Source organism: Epinephelus fuscoguttatus, linkage group LG17 (assembly GCF_011397635.1).
Source record: "Epinephelus fuscoguttatus linkage group LG17, E.fuscoguttatus.final_Chr_v1".
Taxonomy (NCBI): domain Eukaryota; kingdom Metazoa; phylum Chordata; class Actinopteri; order Perciformes; family Serranidae; genus Epinephelus; species Epinephelus fuscoguttatus.
The window spans coordinates 5,531,207-5,551,830 of NC_064768.1; the positions used below are offsets into that span (position 1 = coordinate 5,531,207).

The following is a 20,624-nucleotide window of genomic DNA, read 5'->3' on the forward strand; positions in this document are numbered from 1 at the left end:
CTCGCATTGTCGAGCGCTGGATCTGACAGCCTGAGCACATCGGCACAAAACGCTAAGGCATTCGAGATATTATTTATATCATGAGAAGTCAATACTTTCGGCAGCCTAAATCTTTTATTTAGAAACTATGGCGGGTCAAATTAAACTATGGCGGGCCGCCATAGTTTCGTTAATTAATGATTAAAGCTAATGGGAGGCTAAAGCCTATTTGTGACTTCTTTATGGCATTCTGTACTATGACATTATAACATACTATACTATAATGTTTTAGAACATACATACTATGAGGTTTTTATGGCATATTATACTATACTACATCACAGCATAGTATAATATGCCACAAAAACCTCATAGCATAGTATTCCATACAAACGAAATAGTGTAGTATGTCATAAAAACATCATCGTATGCCACAAAAACATCACAGTATGTCAAAGAACATGTGATGCCATAAAAATGTCACAGTATAGTATGTATGAAAAAAGTCATAGTATAGTATGTTTTTTTTTTTTTTTTAAGCCATTTTTATGGCGTACTGTTTTGAAAATAGAAACCCTCATACCAACGTTTCCTCTTTAAACTTATATTTCCTTCTCATACCAACATGTCCTTCTTATTCTGATGTTTCCTCCCATGTGTTTTATTTCCTCCACTAGGTTCCCACCTGCCATGCTTCCATGGCTCCAGCACCATCCGAGGTCTGAAGGAGCGTTTCCACATGTCTCTGACAGAGGAGCAGCTTCAGCTGCTGGTGGAGCAGCTGGTGGACGGATCCATGCGCTCCATCACCACAAAACTCTACGACTCCTTCCAGTACGTCACCAATGGCATCATGTGACCTGTGACAACAACAGCTTGTTCAGACACTGATGTTTAAACTTTTACCAGCTGCTTTTGTTTGGATTCAGCAGACTTCTGATCTTCGCTGGAGTCGGAGAATTTAAATATTCATGGCGCTGTTGGGAATTACTGGATTTGATTTTCTCGTTAACCTTCATTCTGTTTTTCCACGTCTGTCTCTGCAGTCTTTAACGGATTTGTTTTGAATGTGATGGACTTATCGGCACAACAATGAGCTGATCTGATTTCATGTGATCTCTGATTTGGTGTTCTACATTCATTGGCAGCTGGACAAGTACATCATTTGGGACTTTTCCAGGTCGGGTTTTACATCCTCTGAAGAATTACACCTGGAAGAGAAATGTAAAACCGACTGGAAGCATCAGAACTCAAGGTTCATCCTGAGATAAATCTCATCAAAAAACTGTTTATTGACTTCTATGGCATTCTACTGGATTTTACTCTGAACCAGCACACGCTTGAGCTCAGCTCAGCTCAGCTCAGAGTGTTCAGATACAGAATGTTTGTCGTGTTTGGATCAGTTTTGAAGGTAAACGATTCATTGAAGGAGAGAAATGATAACTTGATTACTGATACATTAATTTAGTCAGTTATTGACTCAAACTTCGTAGGGTACATTCACATCAGTAAAATGACAAATTGGGATTTTCAGCTGCTGATCAGACAAAAACATTTGTTAGGTGTTTATATTTTAAAAGTAATTCTGGCAACAAACTTTACTCAACAACTACAGAAGCCAATGGAACTAATGAACAGTACCAAGATAGCCCAATATTTCACTGTTTTGTAGTTAATTTAGATTTTCAATCCTCAGAAAACCACAAATCATTTAACTTATCTGCTAGAACTCCAATTAGAATAAAGTTTGACAGCAGCTTAAAAATTTGAATAACTTTTTTTTTCCAACCCTACAATATTCATTAGCTTTTACGGTGAAAGAATAAAATCTGAGTGACAGTCCGTTCTGTCACCTCTATGTTTGGTTGTTCTTAAAGAACAGAGCAGTGAGAAAAACACTACATTACAACATTAACTTGATGTTGTTTTCTCTGGATGTTCAGAGAAAAGACAAAACAGCAAACAAAGAAAAGTGACTGAAAATAATACCACTCTTTAATTTGAAGTGTTATCTGAGACCAGTTTATCTTCCAGCAGAATAGCTTGATGTGTTTAGTTTTGTTTTCACCAGACATTTATCACAATTGTATCTAAAAAAGAAAAAATTAGAATCTAATTTGAGTTTACCCTGGAAGCTAATTCCAGGGTTCTCCACTGTTTGGCTTCATGACTTTTCATCTAGCACCACCATGAAGTCAGAAGTATTAATCCAATACAAGTTCATGGCAAGAAATAAATGGCTAAATAGCCTTAGCTGTACTTTAGGCATGTGAAGTATTAGCACGTCAACTTGCTGACTGTGAGCATGCATGCTAAAAGTAGTACGCTAAATGCTTGAACCTCTCAAAGCTGCATGTGGGCCAAAGTGCTTAGGTGTTCGTCCACATTAGTGTGACTTTTTTATACTTGTAGAAACATGAACTTAAATTTTTACCTTTTCATTTTAGATCAGCTAATTGAAGAAGATATTGAAGGAAATTTGAATAGTCATTTTGCACAACTACAATTCCAACCTAACAAGCTAAACATCATTTGCTTAACACCAGCATCCAACAGTAGCTATCAAGAATGTGAACATGCTAATGTTAGCATGCGCCAGTAGTTGTTTTTTAAATCCAAATATAAACTGTGACCCTGTTTTCACTATAAGAACGAAGGCATTGTCGAAAGTTATATGTTTTATGTTATATGCTCCGATTTTCCCTCAGAGTTGAAATTATTTGAACTTTGACCGCGCCGCTGCGCCGCATCTGGCGGTGAGCGAAGCATGTTGTTCTTATCACGTGAAGGCGGTCGCAGGGGCTGGAGCCCATCCCAGTTGACATTGGGCAAGTGGCGGGGTACACCCTGGACAGGGCTGACACATAGAGACAAACAACTATTCACACTCACATTCACATCTACGGGCAATTTAGAGTCACCAGTTAACCTGCATGTCTTTGGACTGTGGGAAGAAGCTGAAGTACCTGGAAAAAACCCATGCTGACACAGGGAGCACATGTAGACTCTGCACAGAAAGTCTCCCCCACCCTGGGTTCAAACCAGGAATCTTCTTGCTGTGAGGTGGCAATGCTAACCACTGCATCACTGTGCCACCCAAAAGAAACAGGATGTATTATGACTTATTAATTCACTAACAGGCCAAAACCTGAGGAGCTAAAAATGTTGAATAAACGTGACAAGTGTCTGGTGAAAAAAGATAACCAATTAAAATGTAATGTGTCAGCTCATCAATTTATTTAATCTGCATGTTTGTCACTCAGTTATTTTATTTTTTTTTCCATGTAGTTTCAGTTTAAGAAAGGTCCCTGTTTAATTTCATTTCATTCACTCAGTTCTGTGTATTTTTGAATTTCAGTTCACTATACGACATGATGATGATGCTATCATTAAAAAAAACTCTATGATGTTGAATTAAAAAATAACCTTTATATGGATGAGCAGTAACAGAGCAGACAGGTTTAGGTTAACTGTTTTCCTCCCCTCAGATTCCACCTTACCTGAATGGTTCCCTGCCCTTTTTTGAGCCAAAATGGCTACCAAGCAGTTAAATGATTTGTTGCAGCAGATTTATGCACGAATCTCCTCATCCATTTTCCACTAACTGTATATCTGTGTATAACTCTGAGCTGAAATAATGTGTTACAGTTACATGTCTGTTAATGATATATTTGCATATTTAACAAACGCTCAATATTCTTCCTCCCTGATTGGCCCCCAAACTACATTCCTGTGATTAACTTTGGCCAATCAGGAGAGGCGGCTCTGCGGATCGGCTGAATGAGAGCGAGAGACACTAAATTTCTGTTTGACAGAAAGTTTATTTTTCTTTATGAGGAGATCAGTTTCCTGAATATGTGAATGTTTTTATACAGAAACAGTCCACTAAAACAAATTGTTTTTCTCAGACAGATGTGTTCTCAGTATTGATGAGCAAATGGTTTCTTGTCTGTACTTACAGTTACAACAATGTTGTAACTAATGTTGGAAACACTTTCAATGGCTTTATTCCAGTGAAATACTGTAAATACTGTATTAACATGTTTTAACATAAAGAAATACTGCATTTTTGTCTTTGAGATCTGAGATTAAGTGGGATTTTTTTGTGTATTTGTAAACACTCTTTAGTTAACTCACTCAATTAGGTGGCAAACAGTTTGTTCAGTTCTGTAACTGCAATTTGTTCCTTTATTTTAAATACAGCTGCAGTTACAAACATCATGAATAGAGTGCCCCAGGAATGAGTCCTAAAACCTGAAAATAAGTTAGAATTTTACCACTCCTTGTTCTTGCTCTAAGAGACTGTGTGGAAATGACACAAACATACTTGGCTAGCAACCATTTTAGGCGAGTTATTGTCATTCTAATGGTTAAAGATTCTAATGGTTAGCTCCTTTTTAACTAAAAGTTCCTGTTTTATCTCATAAAAATGTATACATTGTGTTATATATGCAAATTAATATTTTTTAACGCAAGGCAGACAATTTAAAGTCACATAGCCCTTTAATTAATGCTACCTTCTAGCTAACAAGCTACCTAACTGTTGTACATGAGCAGTGACTATAGACTATAGACTATATACACACACTACAGTCTACAACAGCAGTGTTGAATAATAATACATTATCCACAAACTGTATTTACTGTACTTTCAATCAATATTCCCAGACCACTGTTTCTTCTTAGTCATTAGTTTGACAGTGACTTAGCTAAAATGGTTCAAACTTTATTTGTAATAATTGCTAGCTTGTTATATTTTTCTATTTTTCTCCACAGTCTAATGTAATGTTTTTTTTGTTTGTTTTTGTTGTTTTGTTGTTTTTTGTCTGTCAAGCTTAATTGTAATTCTTTTGTCAATTAGTAGAAGGACTAAAGCGTGTAGGTGACAAGCACAAAAGTGGAGTACAAGAGCAGTGCCTAGCTTGTTAGCTAGTTAGTGACAAACCTGAACATTCTAACAAGCTAGTTAGCCAACTAAAAATAAGTTTATTATTTTTTTAAAAGCATGAATTCATTTTAACTTTTTGCTTTTTTTTAAAAAAAATTTGATTTAATTTTAGTTTTATTTTTTAGAAGAACAACTTGTTAACAATCACAACAAGCTGATTTCTTTTAGCATCCTGGTGGAAATTTACATTTTATAAACCAACCACATGATTAAAAAGATATTATAAAAACTCTTCACTGGAATAAAGCCAATATTTGGTGTTGTCATTAACATCTAGTTGTTTTTTGGTGTTTTGACCACTATTTAAGCACAGATTTGTTAATGTAAAAGCAGCGTCATGTTACTGCCTGCTAACCATTAGCCTGCTACTTATATGCCACCGCGCTTGACCAAGATGCAGCTGTGACTAAAGTTTACCAGATAAGCAACTTAAATAGCAACTCTTTCTTGTTCTTTTCATTTGTGGATATGTATGTATGTAAATGAACTGAGTTAGTTTTCTTGTGAGAAAAAATAGATGCCTTGAGATGTACAGAAGGTACAAACTCTTATCAATGCAACCCGAGGGACGAAGGAGTTCGGGTCTCGGACCTGAGAAGTGCTTTTATATCTTAAGTCTGACCGCTTCAGGGACGAGTTTTGATACTCAGATGTGTTTATCTCCTACACTGGTCTAGACGGAAGTCATGTTAATTTTAATTTACAAGTTACTGTTGTCACATTTAGACAATAAAAACATTTATGATGGCTTAAAATAACTAGTAGGCTCCTTTTTGAAGAAGTATCCTCTGATACTGTCTCTAAAATAATAGCTATTAAATTATTTTTTCTTTTTTTTTTGTGGTCTGGTGAATCCTGGGAGGAAAACACTGCGGTCTGTTGAAACTCGTCCCTGCTACTAAAAACCTTTCATTGCCTTGTTTCTTCGTTACATCAGCTCGAACACATTCAAGAATTTTAATGTGAAAAACTCTTAAAGTGCATTTATCCTGAATGAAAATGTTTTCTGTCATTTGTAAAAGGTTTCTCCATGTTTTTAACTTTAGTTGGTACTAAACATTTAACACTGTAAATCCAGTACAAGGCTCCTCCATCTTAGGTTTGATTTTATCAAGGCATCTTGTGAGTTTCTGTTGAAATCAAGCAGATTAATAAGGGGCTTCAAGTTGTCTTGGTTTCACTGAGAAATGCTAACGATGCTAACATCACGCAAGACAAACTGACGGCTTTATTTTTCACTGTGTGAAGAAAATAACCAACGTGGAAACACTGGATTTCAGTGTGACTTCTGAAGTTTTATAAACAGCATCATCTCCTAACGAGGCAGGAGGAAGCTTCGAGGGGATTATGCAAAGTTGACAAATAATTTCATTAAATTAGGGATTTGAATTAAAGTCAGCTGGAGCAGTAAAAAAAAAAAAAAAATTAAAATAACCAGGATGACACAGCTGGAACTCAATTAAACATCCATCACCTAAAATCTTTACTATTGGTATCTTGTTTGTATTAAACATAAATATTGATTACTCACAAATTCATAATTCATATGTTAATTAAGGTTTCATTTGAAGAACAGTGAGAGCTGCTGATATGAAATTACTAGGGCTGCCCGCGACCAAGAACTTTCCTAGTCAACCAACAGTCATCATTTAGGGCCATTACTCGACTAGTCGCCCATATGTGTACGATATTATTATTAAATGATATATTTTGGGCGGGGCAACACAGTGGTTTGAGTTGAACGTCTGAGAAAAAGGTATTAACATTGTTAACACTGTGCTGCATTACAGAGAAATACAAAACCGTACTAAAGAACCTTCATTAATATAGCCTTTTATCTACACTGAGCGAGCCGCCTGTTAATGACGCTGTCTGCAAAGCAGTAATGATTGTGCTAAGTGGCTAATGGGCATGTAGCTACTTCCATGTTTCACATGATATGTCATGTTTGTATCACCTTGGGTTCATCCTTCATCATCTCAAAATGATCCCACACTTTGGATTTCCTGCCCGACATGTTATTAACTAGCCTGTGGAATAACCGCAGGAATCAGCCCTGGAAATTAGGGGCCGTACACATGCAGCATCTTTAACCGCCTGGAAAACACGAGGCTGGGCACTGGGTGCCACTCCTGTGCCTTTTTTGTGCCACCTTTCAAGAGTGTGGTGGCAGGTTTAGTCTGCGGTTGCTAAGCAACCTTAACAAGAGGCCTATTTTCCTGAAATCCTGAGAGCAGAGCTGATCTTCTTCCAGACGCTGTTTGTAAGTGTGTAGGCCTATCGACTGTGGGACAGATGTAAAGCTCTGGGTAGCCCTGCACTAAAATGATCAACTTTTCTGTATTTATCAGACTGAATATTTACAGAAGAAGGGAAAGATATCTGTTGGCTGTGATTGGTTTGTAATGTGACTCTTCCTGTGTCTGTCCTTTCAAATTAAATTCCCACATGGTCCAGTCATATAGGTTTGGATTTATTTTGATAAGGCGCAGCTCCTAATAGAGTTTCACGTTTTTTTTTCTTCCTGCAACTACGCAACCAATTAAATCTTGCTGACTAATGACCTTTCTGGTCGACGAACGTTTGGTTGACATCAGGGAGCAGCCCTAGATATTACAAAGACGAGTCAAAGTAAGCACATTCACCAAAGACAAAACATGTGGAGACATGTTGTGATTATAATTTAGCATCTCATAATAATGAGATTTGTATTTCATAATTAGAGAGTAAGTATTAAAACCATCACAAGATCTTTGTCTTGTAATTTTGAGACACAAATCTTAGAATTACGACACAATTTCAGTATCATCATGAAGTAAATATATCTGGTAAATACCAGATATCTCCTCATAACTATTAGATTGTCATAAGTAAAACAAGTCTTATGTGCATCGTAATTAGGAGTAAAATCTAAGATATGGACTATGTAATCATCTTTTAATTGATGAAATATGAAATTATGACTTTTTCTGTAATCTTGAGATAAGGAATTATGAGACAAGCATATCACAATTATGAGATGTCAGAACTCTGACTGTAATTAATATATTTTCCTTTAATTATGAGGTGAAAATCTCAGATCATCACAAAATATCACCAATTTCTTTTCTCTGGTGAATAAAGTGCACAAATCATTAATTTGAACATTAAATAATAAATAAAGTAAAACTATTGGTTAAACTGGAGCCCGCTGAACAACAGACGGTTGCTGTTACGTGTAATAATCAATGATCAATGCTCCTGCTCGTCTTTAATGACGTCATTTACATTTTCATTTTTATAACCTTCAGTTTATTTGAGTTTCATGAGTCGAAGGTCTTGTTTTACAAACTATTATTTGGAAATTCCAGATCATTTAAAGACTGTTTAGTCAATGAAGATGAAGACATTCGCTGTTTTCTGCAGCTCCACCTTCCTTCACCACCACCTCCTCCTCCTCCTCCTCCTCCTCCTCATCATAGAGACTCAGAATGCAAATCTGCTCCTTTAAAGGGAAATGCAAAAACATTGTTCAGATTCACTCGATTTGTTTGACCGGCTGAGTTTCCACAGTGGCTGAAGGACGAAGGTCAAATCCTTCAGCAAGTTGTTGTTGTCTGTGTGTCTACTGAAGTTTTTAAATCACGTACAAAACAGTCACATGTTCGTACTAAACTGCATGAAACTCATTCAATAAAACTGAAACCTGGTTCATATGTGTGCTGGAGTTTGAGTGATTATCTTAATGCTTTAGATTTGAAGAATATGAGTACGGAGCTGCAACGATTAGTCTAGTCGTTATTCAGTCAGTCCACAGAAAATTGATCAGCAACTATTTTGACAATCAATGTATAGTTTTAGTCAACAATCACTGGTTTTACAAGGTTCTTATAGCTTAATGCCTGGTTCACACTACACAACACTTCTATCTTCTCTGACTGTCACGATGTCACATTACGCTATTGTGGAGTCAAAATTGTACTGTCACTTGGTGTGGACCATCACGACCATTACACAGTGGTCCACACCAATCATTCCCGGTCGTCTTTCACGACGTGTGTGATGTCATCGGGTTATTCTTGTCCTATTTTTATTATTATTACTAATATTATTTCAGTCACTGTGACTGTTCATGTGCCAGCCAAAATGTTATTGTAGTCACCTAAAAACTGCCAGCAGATGGCAGGAGCTACATTTGAAGTACCACATGCAAACTGACAGTCATTGAATCCTTCACAACAAGTTCCTACAAATGTTTCACAATAAAAGCCTATTCAGAAAATGAAGGGATTCTTTCAACTGAAGTTATAAGGGGCTTTAAATTTGAAACAGATACAGGAAGTGTTGAGTTTAAAATGATGGCGTGATGCATTAACTTTATAGAGGCAAACAAGAGGGATAAAAAGTAAATATATAAAAACACAGAGGGATTAATAAATAATGGCCCTTTTATAATGTAGTCTGTGTCAAATGAAGCTGGGAGCCTCTGCAGCTGTGTTAAGTAAAAGCCACTATTTTTTTTTATCTTATTACTTTATGTCCATCTCCATTATAAAGAAATAACATTCTTTGCTAGCTTGATGCTAATGGCTGTACTTACTGGGTTGACAAAGTGCCTCTGCTGTTTCACCCCATCATTTTTCCTTTTTTATTCTGTTGTGGTAACATCCCTAGTGGAAATATCAAAAACCCTGGGGTGTGTTGATGTACAGTTGTCCACGGCAGCAGATCGCTCTGTGGTCAAAGTGAAGGCTGTGACAAGAGAAGTCGTTAACGACAAAAAGAAAATCAAACGTGCTAGATTTGGTTGCAGTCATTACAGGGCTGAGTAGGCAATGTAAAAAAAAGTAAAATTTTTAGCTTTAACTTAAAGGTGGTCAGAGTTGGGGTGTCTAACATCATCTGGGAGGTTATTCCAGGTTTGTGCTGCATAATAACAAAACGCTGCTCCACCATGTTTTGTTCTGACTGTTGGGGCAGTCAATAGGCTGGCTGCAGATGTCTTCAGGGTCCTAGGAGGTTCATATGTCACAAACATGTCAGAGATAAAATTTGGGCACTGAGCCACAGAGTGATTAGTACACAAACAACAGGATTTTGAAATCAATTCTCTGAGTGACAGGTAGCCAGCGCAAGGATTTTAAAACTGGAGTAATGTGGTAGGGCTGTCACTTCTTCTAAAAATCAAGGTTGAACGAATTTAAAATGACCCCTAATTCGTTCCAATAAATTCGAATTAAACTCCTCTTAAACACCACAACCTCATTATTTTGATTACTTTATTAACTTTACAGCCTGTCTCACATCACATTCCTCCATTCTTCTTGCAATCAAATGTTATTTTTTAACAGCTGCATTAACTTATTGGTTTCTTTATGTCTATCACTTCTACCTTACTCTCAATAAAACAAAGTTGCTGAAGCTGAGTGTGCTGAATAATACGCAGTCAAATGAGGCTGTACACTTGGTGCTGCTCTGCTCGTCTGTGGTGCCTCTGCCTCCGCTGCCTCAGTTGGGTGGTAAGCTAGCAGGTTTGTTGTCACTGAAGAGAAAAACAGCTGCTTTTTACAAAGTCAACAAACAGCTTTATCTTTGTGCGTGACTTTGCCATCTACAGTGTAGAACCCAAAATACTTCCACATGCTGCTTCTCAGATGTTTTGGTGTCGTGATTGTCCGCTCAGGACGGCTTTGCTATCTATTGTCCTCCATTTTCGTAGCAAAACAATCCATTAACGTTAGCTTTGTTGAGTGATAGGTCAGTAGGGCATGCAATAAGTCAACATGATAGTGAATTCTTAGAGTGCCCTGTTGGATCACGAGGCAAACTACATCAAATTGTCTGATGCGCCTATAGACTGCAGCTGACATTTCGAACAGGTAATTACAGCTCAAACATGAACTCAACTGAACTGATGGACACAAAGTACTTCCTGTCATGAAGATATGATTTGAACCATTTAAGGACAGTTTCAGAAAGTCCCACCGGGTTTTCTAGTCCAAATAGTCCACTGTGTCAAAAGCAGCACTTAAATCCGACTGCACTAAAGCCTCGATTTTCTGTGTAGGCATACACCCCAATGTTGTTAAGAGATCTGTTGCTGCTGACCCTGGTGCTGGTGTCACAGTTGGGAGTGGAGGCGTTGCTTAGATAAAGATAAAAACAGAAATGGGAAATACCTGTCATTTCTTGGCGTTTTTCTGTGCAGTTTTATGTTTTTCACACTGGATGTGGGATTCCACTGCCTTGATTGCCATTGTGCTTCGTCTGAAATAAAATTTGTGCCTGTAATGCACAAAGCCTCATATGCATTGCCTTGGCTTGGCTTGTATCCAGGGTGTCCTTGACCTTTCCGAGATGATTATTAAACAAACGTGTTCCAGTACAGATGTAGTTGTTATGTAGGAATATGGTTATTACAGTGAGTTTGGTTAATCTACATTTTGCCAACAAGTAAGGGCATGTATAAAGTAAACAGACAGTATTAGGTTGAGTGGTAGGTTTGAAGATTGGTAAAATCAGAAATGTGGACTTAGACACTGAAGAGCATGACTCATTTTGACAAAATGAAAAGACGGATAAATCAAATAAGATCAAATGTTTGTGGCAATTGAGACCTCACAAATTCAGGTTTAAGACCATTAATGCCTCATATTTATGGATTTTAATTTAAGACATTTTAAGACGTTTTAAGGAACTGCACAAACCCTGTTTTATTTTCTCAGATGTGGAGTCTTCTTCTTCATAAATAAACTGAATATCTTTGCTTTGTGGAGTTTTGGTAAGAATGCGTATTTTTAAATTGTGGGAAATCATGACAGACATTTGTCACTATTTTCTGACATTTTAAAGATAAAATGATTAATCATCATAATCAAAATGATCAGATACTGACTTAAAAATGTGATAATAAATCAGAGGTCTAACTTGGTAAGTAAAATCCAAGTCATGATTTTGAGTCACTCAGTCATAAATACAAAATAAAAAGTTCAAATATTTGAATGCTAAAACTTTTCTATTTTTACACTGCAGTATTAGTACTTATACTTAAATATCAGAATGCTGAAGTAAGCAAAGACACCGTCTTAGACTATTTTATCAGATAAATTCTGCCTGTGTTCAAACATGTGGAGTCTGTTAAAAACAAATGTTCATATTAAGTGTATAATTACCTTATGAACAGGTGTGTTTCCACACAGGCAAATTCAGACTGATGACCATCTAACTGGATACTGAAGAAACTATTTACATGTACCAGATGTACAGAAGCTTGTTTACACTAGTATTAGAAAGACATGGAGAAAATGCCAAAAGTGATGATACATATGAATATTCTCATAGTCAAAGTATAAGTAGTAAAAAAATTATTACTTTAAGTCAGAAATGTGTCTTTAAAGTTTAAATTGTAATATTAGTTAAAGTGATATAATAATGAAGCCAAACTGTTTTCCCTTCAGCATAAATGTTGGCTTTTTAATTTAGGATACTAAGTAAAAATTGCAACTTTAAGTAATCTTTAACAACATTTTATGAATGTAAGACATAGGTGTGACTGTAAGACAAACTAAAATGTAAACTGAAGTTACAGAGTCAAAAATGCGACTTCATGTAACCTTTTCAGGAACACTTTCACATACGATACGAAGACGTAACACACTGTAAGACAAAATTTAAGTTTAATTTAAGACAGTGAGTCAAAATCGCAAAAAAAAAACAAAAACAAACATTTCAAAATATGAAGATAGAATTCTGACTGTAAGACAAGATATAATTTTAATTCAAGATACAGTAAAAATTGCAATTTTAAGTACATTTTCAGATACTAATATGTACTTCTAAGACAAAATGTAAGTTTAATTTAAGATACTGAGTCATAATTACAACATTAAGCAAATTTTTAGATATTGAGACATTATTCTGACTGTAATAAAAAATTAAGTTTAATTTAGGATATCAAGATACTGAATCAAAATTATAACATTAAGTAAATTTTAATAACATTTTTAGATATTGAGACATCATTCTGACTATAATAAAAAAAATACGTTTAATTTAAGATACTGAGTCAAAATGGCGACTTTAAGGTAATTCTAATTACGTTATAAAGATATTAAGACGGAATCCTGACTGTAAGACAAAAATTAAGTTTAAATTGAAGATACTAGTCATAATTACGACCTTACGTAAATTTGAAAAACATCTTAAAATACTGAGAAATTATTCTGACCATAAGACAAAATTAAAGTTTAATTTTGGTTATGTCAAAATTGCAACTTTAAGTAAATCTGTGAGATATTTAGTCAAATTTGTCATTTATGAAGTATAAAATTAGACAGTAAATAAAAATTATGACGTTCAGGTTCGTTTAGATCATTAAAAAGGTAAAACCAAGTAATAATGTCCTGATACGTTTGTCTTAATGTGTGTAAAAAACAACAAATAAGTGAGCCGACACCAGACAGAGTTTGATTTTGCGTTTACTGGTAATTTGACATCATGACAAATTAAATACAAAGCTTAAATAGAGCATGGCAGCAGTCCGACAGTCAGACACGTTTAAAAACACCGGACGACAACAGGAAGTACCGGCAACGTTTCAAGTGCTAAATGTTCCCCAACAACATCATCTGATTAAAGAAACCAATTTTTTTTTAACTCAGTTTGAGACGTTAATGTTGAATGTGGCTTTAAATAAGTCATTTTAAATCAGGACTCTTACCTTCACTTTGAAACCAAAAAACTGTCCAAAGAGGAAAACCTTCAAACAAGGTCTCAACAGTTTGTTAAACATCTGCTCTTCAGCAGCGCTACGACAGGGTTTTTATTCCAAAATGTGCTTTTAGTTTGTCTTATCTCAGTCCCAACACCAGAGTGATGAAGTGATGCAGAACATTAATTCTCAAGTTTTTTCCCCACAACAGATTATAAATGTACGGAAGCCCAGTGACACCCAGAATACAGTAATTAGATTTTAGGAATGGCAAAAATTAAAGCATTATCATAAATCACATGACTTTCTAGGTCATTATTATTGTGAGGCACTAAAGTAAAAAGATTACAATTTGAGTTATTAGGTCAAAATTATGAGATATTAATGAATTTGACAGGATACTTGGTCATAAGTGTGAGATTAAAAGTCAACCTTTTGATATATTAGGTCAAAATTATGAGATCTAAAGTCAGAATTATGAGATAAAACATGTTGGACTAATTTCTAAATGATCAGAAACTGACTTAAGTCATAATTTTAGATTTGGTCATAATAATTTTGAGGCTTTCAGTCATAAATTCAGAATAAAAAGCTCAAACTTTGACTTGGAACATAATAATTTGTAAGTATTTTTATTTTTGTCATTTTATCTATTCATGTCAGGTTTGGGCTTCCATACTGTTGATAAATGAAGAAAATAAGCTCTGCAGTGAACAGAAGACATTTTACATGAATGAGATCAACACATCTGTCACGTGTATAAAACCTGTGTGGGACAAGCGCTGGAAGTTGGCAGTAAACGCATCCACTTTTTTTTCTGTGATCACATATTTGGCGATTTAAATCATTATTTTGTTCATTTTTTCCTCTGAAGTATTTCTTAAGTGGATGATGTTATATTTTGTTATTAAGTATTAATGCATTTGAAGTATCTGCCCCCCCCCCCCCCCCAAAAAAATAAATTGTTTGTTTTGGAATGACGTGTAATTACCATAATGTGAATAAAAAGTTAATGTGGCGTAAAACTACAATAACTGGCTGTTTCAAATTCAGTATTTCTTTCAAGAACTTTCCCATTGTTGATGCTACAGAGTTTATTAACAGGAAAGTCATAAGAAATTATTAGGAAATTAAGGACTTGCAAAATAATGTAACATTTGTGTCTTGTAATTACCAATTATCAATCAGCGACAACATCATTTTTAAAACATATTCAACAGCTTGAATACTTCAGGTGAGAATTAAACATTTCTAATTTTAATCTTTGAACAAAATGAGAACATTAACTGGCTGTCAGATCCTATGTTCTGCATTTTAGGGGTGAGTCCATGTACACGTTTGAGATCATAAACGGTTATGAAAAATTAGTACACAAAAAACGTTTTTGTTTTTAGGGGGGAGGGGAGTGATACTAATTGTTGACTAACTGTGATAGACTGTGTTACCTTCTCCAGTCTGGCGCTCCGAACCATAGTTGGGAGACACTGGTTTTCTGTAGATTATCTTTACAACTTGGCTCGTTGCTGGTAACTAGCTCCAGGAGTCAAGACCAACTCTGCTTGAAGAATGAGGATGCAGAACTGATGTTTGTGCAGAAGCACATTTATTTCTCCTCTACAGCAGGAAAACATAACATAACACAGGACCTTTTCCCAGAGACTATGCTGTAACTGGAGCCTATCTAAACACTGTAAACAGACTGCAACCACCCGTAGCATGAACACTACTATTTTCACGGTGCATTGCCGTCCGTACACTCTATACACCACTTTACTTCCCACAACATCTACTACGTCACACCCACACGGCCACTGCCTTTAAGCGAAGGGCTGGCCGGTAACAACTGTGAATATGACAAGAAATGGTGTGAGACCGGGTTTGGCAACAGGCCAGTAGCCTACGTGCTCCGTTCTATTAAAACGTCGCGTTGGTTAAATGGCCCGTTCGGTTGGTTTTCGGATAACTGGGGCTTTACTGGTATAATGCTATTGCACCACCCAGTTGTGAAACCCGTGTACACATTTACACGATAAAAATTACCCACTCTAAACGTTTAGAGATTTTTGTACACGAACTCACCCCTACTGCATTTATTAAAAACACAAAAAATCTGCGGAAATCTTATGGGACTTTTGTACTGAATCACCTCTGGATTTTAACTGTGTTAACTCCTACTGACCTCCTGGGTTAACGTTTAGCGTCATTTACACTGAAGCGTATTATTGGACAGGATCGGTTTTACCAGACGAGGCTGGACATTTTAATGTTGTTGACTTAAATGGAGCTCACTCCTAAACCGGTATCGCTACCTCTTCTGGTGAAACTGATCCCATCAGAAAAGAGATTTTTATATTGAAATACAGATTAAATCAACAGATTTCGACCAGTTTCCCTTCATCATTTTTAAGATACCGCTCTCTAATAACCAACAGCTTTATTAATGGACAGTAAATATTCCTAATGCTCAGTTATGTCAGTTATAAGACATAAATAATCTGTTTTGGCTGCAGTTAATCCTCCAGCAGGACATTTATAAAATTTATTTTCAAAATATTTCAAACTACACACTCGATGGATTATAATACAAAGCATTTATTATTAAAGATTTATTAACTGCAGATGACTTAACTTTGCTAATGGCAAAAGAAAGTGAGAAATCTGTGGCACTTTCTCAATGACTTATCAATCTTTAAAACCGCAGAACTGATATCTAATCATTTTATTAATGACTAGACTCCAGCTGCAAGTAGTGATAACATAATCTGATGATTACTTTTCAGATCATTTAATTAACTGTTCGTATATAAAATGGCTTGTTTTGTGTGACCTACAATCCAACTAAAAAAATACTCACTTTACAGTAAACAAAAAATTATCAGTATTGTTAATATTATTATTATTAATAATAATAACAAGGCGAAGAAAAGCATTGAATCTTCAGATTTTATAAGGTGAAATGGTATTTTTTTTAAAACATATATGCTTGTAAAAATGATTGAAGGGGTTTTATCATTTCTCTAAATGGTTTCTGATTATTTTTCTTAATCATTTCAGCTCTAAACTTGACTATTTCCTACAACCTGGCAATTCCAAAAGATATTCTCTTTGATGGTTTATAGCTGATCAATTAACGATAGTAAATAATTTATTGACCATTACTAAAGCCGTTGATTACAACTTATTAATGCTTGATCAGACAGCAGTGTCTGTCTGTGTTAAACCAGACTCAACAGTCATTTTTAACATTTTCACAAACTTTCTGAAACCTGGAATCACATCTGAAACAAACCGTTTAACAAAGCACTGGGGTTTGGCATCAAGCTGTGTGTGTGTGTGTGTGTGCGTGTGTGTGTGCGTGTGTGTGCGTGCGTGCATGTGTGTGTGTTTGTGTGTTTGGACCTCCTCCCCGCTGCAGATAGACCCGACTTGGGGAGTTTGGTGGTTGGTAGTTGACAATGATGAAGAGTCTATAGGACAACACAGTCCGAGTCCTTTTCTCTTCTCCTGGCTCCGCCCTGTTGTGACCCCTGACCTCTGACCTATAGACACAATGACATCATCATCATCACCACAACAACGACACAAACACACACACAAGCTTCAAAATTATTTTCAGATTTTTACACACAAAACATATTTATATATTTTTTTATACTTAAACTGCATTTTTCTGATAATACTTAAATACTTTTAGTCAATGTACATTTTCAATGCAGCATTTTCACTTGCAACAAAATATTTTTTCAGCATGGTAATAGTACTTATCAGAATTCTTCCTGTGTAGTTGTACCTGCTGTGCGGCCTGCAGTGATCCCTGTTGCTGCTGTTGCTGTTGTTGCTGGAGTTGCTGCTGTTGTTGGTATTCCTCCTGTTGGAGCTGTCGGGCCAACTCCAGGTCACTGAGGGGCCCCGGGGCCCCGCCCTGTTGCTGCTGCAGTGACACCGCCACCAGGTAGTCCTAATGCCGAAAAAGATCTGTGTTATTAGGTCAAAATTATGAGATATTAAGTCAGAATTATGAATTACTACGTCATAATTCCCTTAATGAATTTGACAGGATACTTGACCATAATATGAGAGTAAAAGTCAAATTATGAGATAAAACATGCTGGACTAATTACAAAATCAAATTATTTCAATATCAGAAACTGACTTATGTCATAATAATTTTGAGGCCCTCAGTCATAAATTCAAAATAAAAAGTACAAATTTTCAGTTATTGGGTCAAAGTGATGAGATAGTAATTATTAGTTCATAACTTTTCAATTCAAAGTTTGTTTGTTTGTTTATTTATCAGGGACAATGCATATTAATGAACAGTGAACTGTAAATATACCGGAATTAGCCAAAAGGCTAGTTTTCATCTGCAGTCCCTGGCCAGATCTGAGTTGGACTAAATGACTAAATACGAGTCAAATGTGCGACTTGGGACAAAATAAGGCCCGAGCATCTGCGGTGGGAAGACCCTCTTGAAACTGAAGGAATTATCATTATTTTCGCTAATGAATTGCATTTTGGGGGGGCTTACTCATGAAACCTTGCACATATATCACATCTGGCGAAATTTAATATTTCAAGGGTCGCATACTCAGGTGCAAAAAAATGGCTCAGTAGCACCCCCTACAAAATTTTGACGACGCAGCCCTTAACCCCCAAATTCCACCAGATGCGTGTGGGTTGCGTCTGCGCTCTGGAACAGCAACGGAGCCGATACGTTTCAATTCTAGTCAGTGTGTGTGCTTCCACCAGCTGCGGCTGTGCTGCATTCCGGCTCTATCACAGCTGCGGCACTCCGAAGCCCTCCGCAACAGATACGCAGGACGCAGGAGCACAACGCAGCAATTCAGCACGGAGCAGATCGTGCGGGGCAGGAAGTCGTGCACAGAAATAAAACTTATGGTTAATTTTCAAAATAAAATACACAGTGTTCATAGCAGATCATATTTCCCTGCACTACACATTGAAAACGTCATAATGGGCAGAGGCAGGCCTGAAGTCAACAGGTCAGAGGTTTTCAGATGTCATTTCACCCCGTTGACACCATGGACGAAGAGATGTCAATCATGGAGGTGCACCGAGATGTCTTCCTACTACTCCTCTGGTTTTGTGGTTCTGTTTATAGAAACTACATCTTGTTATATCGCGCGATTATGCATGAATTTGCGAGATCTCGTGGGTCCTTGTGACTCCCGCTGTCCAGCAGAGCTACACCGCTCCTCACAGCAAACGCAGTCGGTGGGTGTTGACAGACAGCGGAGCACGCAGCGGATAACGAGCGCAGCCGTTCCGCAACGGACATGCATCCAGAGGAATTCCGGCGTAAAGCCGGTTTCACCTACATGTACGAAACTTGGTGGGCACGTCTAACATCCCAAGACGTACAAAAAAAAAAAAAAAAGCCTCTTGGACCCATTCTCTAAACCCAACAAGGAGGTCGGCCATTTTGAATTTACAGTGCAATTTTGGTGCATTTTGGCCATTTCCAGGAGTCGTAAATTAACAAACTAGTCCTAGAGATTTTATCCAATCAACTTCAAACCTTGGTCTGCCCCACTAGAAGACCTTGAAGAAGAAAAGTTATTACAGATCCACTGCTCATTTTCATTCACTGCTGCTCATTATTATCCACTTCCTATTATTTTATTATTTTTATTATTATTATCATTATCATTATTATTATTATTATTATTGTTATTTATCACCGTCTCTTGTATTTTTGTACTTATTTGCATGCCTAGTTATTTAAGTTTGAGTTTAAATTTGAAATCTTTAATCTGACTCTTTCTCACTGACTGCTGTAACACTGGAATTTCTCAATTATGGGATCAATAAAGGTGTATCTTATCTTATCTTATCTTAAAGAGTAGCCCCTGTGGCATTTTTGACCAACATGCACAAAAACTGGTACACACATGTATCATGCCCAGATGCACAAAAAGTCTCTTAGACCCATTGCCTAAACCCAACAGGAAGTCGACCATTTTGAATTCTGTGGTCAGTTTTGGCAGACTAGTCCTAGAGATTTTATTCGATCCACTTCAAACCTTGGTCTGTCCCACCAGAAGACCTTGAAGAAGAAAAGTTATTACGAGCTTGAATTTTCGTCAAACCGTGTGACCGTGGCAAGGCGTCAAACTTAGGTGTACTGCCACAAAACAGGAAGTAGTTTATAACTCCAGCATACATGGTCCAATCTTCCCCAAACTTCACAGGATTGATGACAGTCCCCCCTTGAATACATCTATATGCCAATATTTGGTATTACTCATAGCGCCACCTACTGGGAAGGAGGTACTTCTTTTCAGATATATATCTTTTTATTTATGTGAAATTTACATGTTGTGGTCTATATCTGATGTACAAAATCATGACATATCATTAGTGCATTCTTCAGGGTCAGCACTGAATGGTGTGGGCATTGCGTGGCATCAGGTTTTAATGTCTCGCCATGAAACACGAAATTGCTATAACTTTAGAGTAAATGGTCCAATCTGCACCACACTTCATATGCTTGATAATAGTCTCACCCTGAACACATCTATATGACAATGTTTTGTCATACACATTGCGCCCCCAAGTTGCGCGAAGGTGCGAGGGCCAGTTCATTGCTGCTTGCAGCTTTCATTTGTAAGTATTTTTACTTTTGTCATTTTATCTATTTATTTAATTTTCTGTCAGGTTAGGGCTTCCATACCGTTGAAAAAGGAAGAAAATAAGCTCTGCAGTAAACAGAAGACATTTTATATGACTTATAGCATTAATACTTTGACACAACGTGTATTAAACCTGTGTGAAACAATTGCTGGAAGTTCGCAGCAAACGCATCCACTTTTTTTTTTCTGAGATCGCATAATTGGTGATTTAAATCATTATTTTGATCATTTGTTCCAGTAAATGTATTTCTTGAGTGGATGATGTTGGCTTTTTTTAAATTAAATATTGATACATTTGAAATGATTGCCAATATTTTTTTCCAAAATGTGTTTAGAAAAAAGTGATATTAAGTGT

The 20,624-nt window shown here is 36.5% G+C and overlaps 2 protein-coding genes across 4 annotated transcripts in view; one reads left to right on the top strand and one right to left on the bottom strand.

Annotated features, from left to right (window-relative positions):
* Positions 1–8,476, top strand: part of LOC125904251 (phosphatidylinositol 4-kinase beta-like) — a 60,407-nt gene extending 51,931 nt beyond the window's left edge. Inside the window, exon 14 of the mRNA XM_049601539.1 lies at positions 657–8,476. Within this exon, the coding sequence (XP_049457496.1) occupies positions 657–838 (182 nt within the window). The 3' untranslated portion in view covers positions 839–8,476. The remainder of the gene's footprint in view (positions 1–656) is intronic.
* A 4,889-nt stretch (positions 8,477–13,365) lies between these two features.
* mindy1 (MINDY lysine 48 deubiquitinase 1) overlaps positions 13,366–20,624 on the bottom strand; it is a 44,087-nt gene continuing 36,828 nt past the window's right edge. For all 3 annotated transcript variants that reach the window (XM_049601573.1, XM_049601574.1, XM_049601572.1), the window contains exons 11-12: positions 17,407–17,574; positions 13,366–17,155 (exon numbers count right to left, since the gene is read on the bottom strand). In XM_049601573.1, the coding sequence (XP_049457530.1) occupies positions 17,084–17,155; positions 17,407–17,574 (240 nt within the window). In that variant the 3' untranslated portion in view covers positions 13,366–17,083. The remainder of the gene's footprint in view (positions 17,156–17,406; positions 17,575–20,624) is intronic.